The sequence below is a fragment of the Hesperophylax consimilis genome, chromosome 9 (genome assembly GCF_061612785.1).
Source record: "Hesperophylax consimilis isolate HC1 chromosome 9, BYU_Hcon_1.0, whole genome shotgun sequence".
Classification (NCBI taxonomy): domain Eukaryota; kingdom Metazoa; phylum Arthropoda; class Insecta; order Trichoptera; family Limnephilidae; genus Hesperophylax; species Hesperophylax consimilis.
Window position 1 is genome coordinate 25,297,664 of NC_142844.1, and position 9,652 is coordinate 25,307,315.

The 9,652-nt window shown below is 39.1% G+C and overlaps 1 protein-coding gene across 1 annotated transcript; it reads left to right on the forward strand.

The window, feature by feature from the left end:
• Positions 1 to 158: 158 nt before the first annotated feature.
• BBS8 (tetratricopeptide repeat protein 8) lies at positions 159 to 7,834 on the forward strand. Its single transcript, XM_089635162.1, has 6 exons — positions 159 to 449; positions 1,258 to 1,527; positions 1,800 to 2,069; positions 2,912 to 3,066; positions 6,354 to 6,528; positions 7,625 to 7,834. Exons 1-6 carry the CDS (start codon positions 159 to 161, stop codon positions 7,832 to 7,834), a joined length of 1,371 nt encoding a protein of 456 aa, XP_089491288.1.
• Positions 7,835 to 9,652: the final 1,818 nt, after the last annotated feature.

The following is a 9,652-nucleotide window of genomic DNA, read 5'->3' on the forward strand; positions in this document are numbered from 1 at the left end:
TTACCATAAAAACAAACATTGAAACACTATTGGTGATTGGTTTATTTATGCAGTATTGTGAAGGTTGATGTGATGTATTTGACATTTTACAACTTTTGTTAAATACTTTAATGTGATAATCATTCAATATAAATTATCTATTTTCCGGAAAACTGTTAATGGAGCCATTATACCAAGCTCTCATTCTCTTCCGAAATAGAAAATTTGAGAAGTGTTCTGAGAAATGTGCTGCCATCTTACTATCGAATCCATCGGACCAGGCCGCTTGGGCATTACAGCTGCAGGCCATGACAGCCCGGGTGAAGATGGATGAACTGGATGCAGAAGGGGCCGAGGGTGGCGTGGGGGCTCTAGCGGAGGGGGAGGGGGTGTGGAGTGAAGCCCTAGCTACAGCACCTAGACCAGGAACCTCATTAAGACATGCGTTGCAGACTGTGAACACTGCTCTGGTAATAAACAATAAAATAAATAAAATGTCATTCTTAAGATCTGCGTAAACATACTGTTAAATACATGCTGTGAAACGGTGTAAGTTTTATTTATTTTCAGGAAATCAACAGTTATATTTTATTAGTTTGTACATGTCTAGTATAGCCAAAATAAAACCAATTATAGATTTCATCCTTGTAACTGTACCTATAATAAAACAACACAATAAGAATAAAAAATATTGAAATTTATAAGAAAATTATATAACTAATTATATTAAGTACTCCTGAAAAGAAAGAAAAACATTTATTTTAAGGAGGTCATATTATAATGTATATCCATTAATCATTTGTGTCTGTAGGAGAATAGATAGAAAGGGTTGTGTGGATACAGATGTTAGGTGTACACACCTATAATTGATGTTGTCAACCTTTCCCCAATCAAATTTCACTAAACTTTGCAGATTTTAATTGGTTTTGGAACCCTCGATGTGAGCGACTTTTTAGTTCCGTGGCTCAAAAAGTACTGCTGTAACGTAAGGAAACCACTGGTCTAATGTATTTTAACCATAATATATTCAAATCCCAGTTCGCCATTCCAATCTTCCATCCTTTCCATTCTGCTCAAATCCTGTCATGTCGAAAGCGAGAATAACAAGAGTATGTGAATAAAGCACAGAGTGTGTGCAGAGACAGTGTATGTGGTCATTTCTCCGCAGGCAGAGCCTTCCCGTGCGGAGAAAAGACTTGATGGTTAGTTAGTTAGTTACTCCACTTATTCCTTCATTTTTAATCAAATTAACTCTACCTATTCTTTTATTTTTTCCAGCGCCGCCCAGTAACCGGCATGACCACGGCTCGTACCCCAGGAACCGCGCGCGGTGGCCCGTCCCGGCTGGGCCGCACTCCGGCCACCGCCCGGGCAGCATTGGCCACGGCACACGCGCGCGCTGTCCGCCTCGGCACGGCCAGCGAAAATGACCGCATCCCGCCGCTGGTGGACGTCACGCGCCTCGAGGTGCCCAAGTACGCCCGAGACTCCAAGGTGGCCAAGACGATGTTTGAATATCTGTTTTTTCATGAAGGGGACTACAGAAATGTGAGTATATAGTTCTTTACGTAGTCAAATAATAGGGAGCATTGCAATTTTTAACTGACGTTTTAACTTTATGGATGCTATAAAAATTTATCTCTGCCATCTTGTCATCTATATAGAGTTATGCACGTACAGGCTTGACGGGCTTACAATTTCTAAAAAACAGTTGGGCAGTTAGTCACTTATCACTGTACTTGCTACAAGTTACATGTAACCTACAGATAAGAGTTAAAAGCAACAATTACTGACACACATCAGCCATTTTGACATTACAGGCAATGGAACTGGCAGTGCACGCGACTCAGGCCTGCAACTTCACAGACTGGTGGTGGAAGCTGGCCTTGGGGCGCTGCTACCTGACCTTGGGACTGCTGCGTGACGCCGAGCAGCAGCTGCAGAGTGCCTCCCGCCAGATGAGGAGGTCCGACACTCCGCTGAGGGTGTCTCGGGTTCTGTGCCGCCTGGACCAGCCCACCGCAGCACTGCAGGTTTGCAGGGCAGCCGAGAAGTCTTTTCCAGGAGACATTGGCTTATTGACAGAACAGGTATTTTTATCTATCGATGGCAACTTAGATAGTAGTAATCAATATTGCCCTGATGAAGACCACCATTCTGAATCAAAACATTGCTTAAAATGACTTTAAGCATGTTTGGTGACCAGATCTGATTGGCCAGGTACTTCCCAGTCTTCCTCGTTTCTCTCTCCTTCCTTTTCACACACTGTCTTGGCATAAACTTCTTGTTTCATTCACATTCATGCACCATCTCATATTTTCTTTTCTGTCATTTAGACTTTTGACATGATACAACACAAGTATATGCGATTCACTTGGTCATGCCACATTTTCCTCAGTCATCCCCAAATTCTTCCAAATTCACTTCCGCCTTATGTTATTTCATGATTGAAAAACTTTGTGTATAATTTTCGATAGCTCACTAGGAATATTATAATTTTCCTCACCCTTCTTTCATCCGTTCTACATGTCATATCATGTTAGCGTCCTTGTCTTAATCTTGTTCACTACGCTTTCTTCAACCTTGCATTCTTTCTGGATCTCCACATTTGTAACACAGTCATACATGGTTTTACCACACATATACCTCAGGGATTTCATTCAATCTACTTTCATCCTTCCTCTGCCAGTTCCATGCGTCACTGCCATACATCAGGGTTGTTATCAGCACTCCATTGTGGACTGCTAACCTCGCTTTCTTTCAATGTCCTTATCAGCTTTTCAATCTCCTGATAAGGATTTTGGAAGGAGTACCTGTTTAAAAAAATAAGTTTGAGCTTCGTTGTGTGGATTTTTAAAAAAGTACCTATATTTATTTATTTTTCATTATTATTATCATAAGTGTAGCAGTAAATGTAAATTGATTAATGCAGGCCAGATTACTAGAAGCCCTGGGGGATTTGCCCCAGTCAGTGAAGGTGTACCGCAGCGTGGCTGTTCAAGATGCCATGAACACGGAGGCCATTGCAAGCATCGCAGTCTACCACTTCTATAATGATCAGCCCGAGCTGGCACTCCGATACTACCGGTTAGTAGTTCTTTAAATAACAACCTAGTACAGGTAACCCCCGTTTATCACGACCCAGGTGAGTGCGGATTTGTTATAACGCAGTATTTTAAACAACAGTTGTCCGGCTTCGACACATTCCAGGAATCGTTATAATGTGTGGTTGCACGAGCGAGCTATCTTTCTTTTCGTTCACTCACATAATGCAAATGTGCATATATATGTAAATTCACGAGCGCGAGTCAAAATATGTAACGTTGGTACGCCGGTGCCTTGTACATTTGGGTCAATCAGCTATCCTTCATCTTCAACTTCAGTGTAATCTTAACTGCGGAGTCGAGCGAACGCTCCATATTTTTGTCCCTTTATATGATTTAAAATAAATAACAGTTATGTAAAAAATCACTTGGTAAGGCGAATTGCATACTTTACATCGGAGGTCTTCAGCACTTGAAGAACTCTGAATAATTAAAAGATTTATTTTCTTAGGAAATCAAATCAAAAATGCGGTTATACAGAGAAGTGAGAAAAGTACAGAATGTATAAACTAAGCATGTCGATTTTTTTTTAAATTATAGGAAAAACAGCTTTCAATTTTCTACTAAAAGTACTGCATTTATCCAAAATATGTTGGAATCAGCGGCGTAGCTACCTAGGGGCTACGCGGGGCAGTGCCCCGGGGCCCTTAAGCTCAGGGGGCCCTCAAATCCTTACCAGAAATCTCGATCGAACTGAACTTTTGGAAATTTCTCCCATTTTCAAAATAAATTTGACAGGTTGCAACTTGCAACCCCACTTTAATCATGACAACTCAGTTGAGAGAAATTCAAAAGTTATGCCTAGGGAATTCCCCTAAATTCTTTCTGTAGGTTGGCAGTGTTGTAATTTTAAAAAGAAGAAACCCAGTGGTGCATTTAAACGCAAACAACGCCAAGAAAGAGAAGATAGTAAACAAAAATTGCCCAAAATTGACAAGTTTTTTAGTCAGCCTTCTGCAAGTACATCTGGCCAAAATATTTCTATTGATAGTGACTCAAATAATGTGGTAACTGCAGTGTTGGTTGAGAAGCCTACTGAAGAAGATTCGACAATTATTGCAGTTGGAGATACCTCCGCCGCCGATCATGTGAACGTGGATGATGTTTGCATGACACACATAAGAGCGGAGGGTTTGGAGGAACCACAGACCTCTACATTTTTCGAAAATGTGTACGACAAATCTTCTTATGACTTGGGAAACTTCACGAACAAAATATTAAGTGACAACGAAAAACGTCAAATTCTTGATATGGGGCATTTACAGCCTTCAGGACCTTTTCCAACAGACATCAACCAGAAAAATAGGTGTTTTTCAAAATCGTACTACTTTTCGTGTTCTAAATATGGGCCAGTTAATCTTTTTTGGTTGTGTTATTCCAAAATACTAGACGCTGCCTATTGTCAACCCTGCTGGTTATTTGCTTCACAAAGGAATAATGTTTGGTGTACGGGAAGAGATTGGAAGCATTTATCAGAAAGAATTAAACAACACAGTTGTTCGAGTGGCCATTCGGAAGCATGTGCTGTGTATGAATTTTGGAAAAAAAAACGATACTAATACTATCAACAAGGAACTTGAAAATGAAATGAAAAAATCATTTTATAAACGAAGTCACTGATAATTTTGCGAAAACTAAAGCTAGGAAAAAATTGTAAAGATAATTGTTATTTAGTCAGTTGGTAGGCCCGACCTTCATATAATAAACCCTTGAATCATCTCTATTTCGTTTTATTAGCCAAACCTACACCTAGTATTAATTGTAATTTATTTTGTTACTGTTTAATATTTTTATTACCTGCCCTGCAGTCTGCAGTGCACATAATAATAATAATAATGTTTATTTCAGCTGGACACAAAAAAGAGCTAAGTAGCTTAGCATTTTTAAAGTGTTTGTATATTTCATATTTTTATTTGATAAAACCTAATCAGTTTACATAGCAGTGGGGCCCCATTTTTTAATTTGCCCCAGGGCCCTTGGTTACCTAGCTACGCCACTGGTTGGAATCCTTTATGATTTAAATGAATCTGGACTGAAATGAGTTTATATGTACTTCTTTCTTGTTCAATAATAGTTTTTAAATGCACAGTCGAGGGCACCCACCACTTTCCCGAACCATTTTCAGGACCAGATGGGACCCTCTATCAGTTCTTACATCAATACTCTATTTTTGTTTTTTTTTAAAACGAAGCTACTATTAAATGATTCTGAAAGCCCTGTCCGTACATGGCACAACATACATTTATACATACCAAAAACGTTTTCTCATCCAAGGCAGTTTGTTCTTGTTCTTGAAGCTAGTGAAGAGAGACAACATTTATAAAGAAGAACATACAAAGGAAAAAGAAAGAAATATCAAATTTAAACACGCTCCCATGGCAGCGAACAACACAAGAACAGTCTTAGCTTCTGGCGTACTACAGGCAGTCCCAACGAGAGACAGTGAGCAGTGGGACAGGAAGGTGGTTCTACAAACCCTTCACACCGTCCCCAGCAGCATAGTGGCCAGAGGTGACCCCTATGAAGATGGTGGAATAGTGGAGAAGAGACTTCTGAAGAACCCTCAGCAATATTGACAGCTCTTCATACCTTGGTAGCTCCATGGGAGACCGATACTGTGTGATCCGAAAAATAATCTGCCAGTATTTTAAATAAGCCATTAGGGCATTCACGACTTTTATGTTTGCATTGCAGAATGGCATGCTCAAAAGATTTTTTCAGAACAATGCCAAACTGTCTAAAGGAGGCGACAGCGCCAGGTATTTTGCAAGAATTGGTAAAAAAGTAATCGGCCTGTAGGCTCCTGGATCCAACCTTGGCTTATCATTACCATTTGGAATGATTTTGAGCACGCCTCAGTTCCTTAGGGGAAAAATCCCCCTCAGCAAATAAGTGTGGACAATTCCTACAACATATTTCCATGCCTGTTTTATGATGGCACAGTTAAGTTTATCAAAGCCTGGAGCCTTTGTGGGGCCAAGATCCTTGATTATTAACTCCAGCTAACGATAAGCCTTCTGGGAAGCAAATGTTTTTTAATTTACAATAAGAAATGTGATGTCCCATATCTTCTACAGTTTTGCAAAACACCACAATGGCCATTTAGAAGCTAAAAACCCCACAACAGCTCATGACTTAAATGATGTCATGAGCTGTTATGGGGTTGAGCCAGTTGAATAGCTCACTGTTTGAGTTAATGCTGCTTCAGCATAAAGATTTTCACACTTTGTAGTTGAGCTTAAATTGGAAATATTTTGTTGATATGTACAGTCGCATCCTGGCAATGGGCGCCTACTCAGCAGAGGTGTTCAGCAACTTGGCCCTGTGCTGCCTGCGCGCCCAGCACTGGGACCTGACGTTGGCCTGCTTCCGGCGAGCCTTGCTGCTGGCCACTGAGCCCGGGGTCTGCGCTGGCCTCTGGTATAACCTGTCACATCTTGCTCTGGTAAGGCGGCAATTCTTTTACATATGAGATATACATATTCTCATCGCCAAAAGATATTTATTAGACTATCTACTAATCCTAAAGGTCGATTTAGACCAAACGAGCAAATCCTCATTCTAGTCTGCTCTTGCAAATTATTTTGGTGTAAATAGTTACAGAGCATTCTTTGGGGTACTCCAAGTGTATTCGCTGAAATTTTGTAGAATGCTCGTTCGTTTGAAGTAAACAGTTGTCTAGAGCATTCCTTCATGTTCGCTCGCGATCGCTCCTCGAGGTGGTCTCTTCAAAGTGTTCTTGTATTCTTGGAACGTGCATCAACTTGTTTGTACTAATTATTGATTGGAATAATGAAAAATGTGCACAAATGATAGAAGCGTAGATAGTTTTTGCATTTACCACTTTCTTCTTGTCGTTGCATACCTATAATAGTATCTCCCATATTATCTAGTGTTCTTCTTTTAATTAAATTCGTCACCCACCAACGTCCCTTCCTTCTTTTCTTTTTAGATAATTGAGTCAAAACGATAAATGCAACACTTGAAATCAAAATATCGCTCTCACTGTTGGACACGGTGTAGTGAACACTACTACTGATTGTTTAAGAATGAGCAATGAGCATTCGCTTGCCGCATCTAAACATCCCTAGAACATCTGCAAGAATTCTAGTTCTTGTTGTTCTCGTTCTTGTTTGTTGGTATTCTGTTGGTGTAAATAGTGAAATCGAATAACTGTTTACACTAAAGATCAAGAAAGAAGCTCTTGTTCCAACTCTAGCTCTATTTTAGTTTGGTCTAAATACTATAGAGGAAACAGTGAACAATGCACGCACAATGAATAGATGTATTTTCACTCCCTAATTGGGGTATGTTTTGAGGCGAGGGGGAAGAGAAAGAGAAGGGGTGGAGGAAAGTTGGTAAGTATTATGTCACCAAAGCAAGGATTCTGAATGGTGGTCTTTCACTAGGACGATACTGAAAGTATCTACCATTTACTGTTTGCAAGTTTTTATAGCGAGATAATATATAAATAAAAACATTTCAGCGTGACAGTTGCTAAGATTTAAAGTTTATAATTCTTACATTTTTTACTCCTATAGTCCATCGGAGACATAAACCTAGCAATCCAATGCCTGCGCCTGTGCCTGGGAGTGGACCCCTCGCACGCCGCGGCGCTCAACAACCTAGCGACACTGGAGGCACGGCGCGGCCGGGTCAGCACGGCACGCTCTCTGCTAGCCGCAGCTCTTTCCGCTGACCAGAACATCGTCGAGGCTAAGGAGAACCTCAATAATATTAAGGCTTTTTAAATTATGGCAACATTTTGTTAGATATTATTACAATATCGTGGTATCTTACTATCAGTTCCACGACAAAACGGAACATTGAGAACAGTGAAGAAAAAGAACAAACAAAAAAATCTAACCTAACTATTATTTTATCATGTTCTGTTTTGTTTTATCCAGTTACCCTTACTTCGATATTGAGAAAAATTATTTTTTAATATTATAGCTAGATATGCCGGCGAACAAGAGGTTAAATAAAGTCAATCACTTTAATTATTCCAATATAATAATACAGAAGGAGGCACCTTGGTCCTTAGATGCTTCGAGATGGAGTTTTTGATTACAAGATGAATTTACATAACCACAGAAATTTCAATAGAAAAAATGGATCACTGAATAGTAGAAAACTGGAAAATAAAGTTATGTGGTTCCTACATAATTGTGTTAATTTAAAAATCAGGAAAATTCTATGGGTAACGGTAAAACATAAATTTTTGGAGGTGCTAAACAGGGGGGTAGGTATAACTCTGATTGAAAATTGGAACCGAAATAATGTTACATCATATGATTGCCTAACTATGTATATCCACTAGCTTATTCCATTGACTTTCAGAGTTTTTCATTGGTGTATAGTATAATAAGTAGGCACCGAATGAGAATTGTACTGTCTATATATTGGCATATCTATGGTTTTTTAGGACCAATTTGTTTCATGTAAAAAGTCCGAAGCTATCGATCTAGTGCGTGGTTTATTTGTGGTGCTAAACCTCCGTAGTGCTGGAATAGTGAGATATTAAAATATTACTACTGTATTATTAAAAATACACTGTGCAAGGCAATCGAAAAAGGTATCCTTGATTTTAAAATTAAATAAGTAAGCTTGTATTAAAGGTACACTTTTTATTTATATACCAAAACACGCAGAAAATCTTCATTTTATTTTACATTACTTTACAATTTCAATACGAGTTCTCCTGTTATCCTTCCTGTTTTGTGGTCACTTTTCTAGGTGAACACATCAATCTCCTATTGATTTTTTCATGTGGGGTTTTAGAGAGAATCCTCATGGCAATTACGACTGTGACTCCTGATATTTTTCAGTCAATTCAGCGTACTTGGAGGAAAGTCAAATATACAATTAGGTATTTGAGTAAAAGATTTTGCAACAAGGGAACTCATATTGAATTGATCTAAGTAATTTAAAACAGATTAAGATATTCAGCATGTTTTGGTGTATAGATATATAGTATACCTTTAATGTACACTTTGTTATTTCATTTTAAAATCAAGCACACCTTTTTCTACAACTCCGTATGTTAGGTGGCTCCATGACGGGCCGGTAAAGAATCGTCATAAGCCGAATACGAGATACCGAGAGAGCGCCGTTCCATATATTTCTATTAGCGCCAGTACACGGTGCGGGGTGGGAGCGGGAGTGTTGTGACGTACTTCTAGTATACCACAAGGGAGACGAGGTCTCAGCTATTTTGCAATTATTATTTTGGCGCTGTCGAGATCACTTAACGAACTTCTAATTAACTTTTCTATCAATAACATTTCTTGTAGTTCAAAATGTTTTAAAAATATATTGTTGAATTTATAGTGTAATGACAGTATCGCAAAAGCACTGTGAATAAATGTAAAATTATCCACACTTATTATGATAAATGCTTGACGGTAAAACAGAAATCTGACAGTTTACTTGCTACAAATTTCTTCTGCAGAGCGAGATATTGCGAAATATTTCCCGCATTTTTTCTGCACCCCGTTTATATCGATTCCTTACCGGACCGTCGGAGAGCGGCCGTGTAAATAAGACAGATGAAAACTGTTAAATATTTA

Excerpts from the sequence above, each read along its gene's own strand:
- BBS8 (XM_089635162.1), top strand. The coding sequence starts at position 159 with ATGGAGCCATTATACCAAGCTCTCATTCTCTTCCGAAATAGAAAATTT. Across the intron at positions 450-1,257 it reads AGACTGTGAACACTGCTCTG|CGCCGCCCAGTAACCGGCAT; the intron begins GTAATAAACAAT and ends TATTTTTTCCAG. Across the intron at positions 3,067-6,353 it reads CTGGCACTCCGATACTACCG|TCGCATCCTGGCAATGGGCG; the intron begins GTTAGTAGTTCT and ends TGATATGTACAG.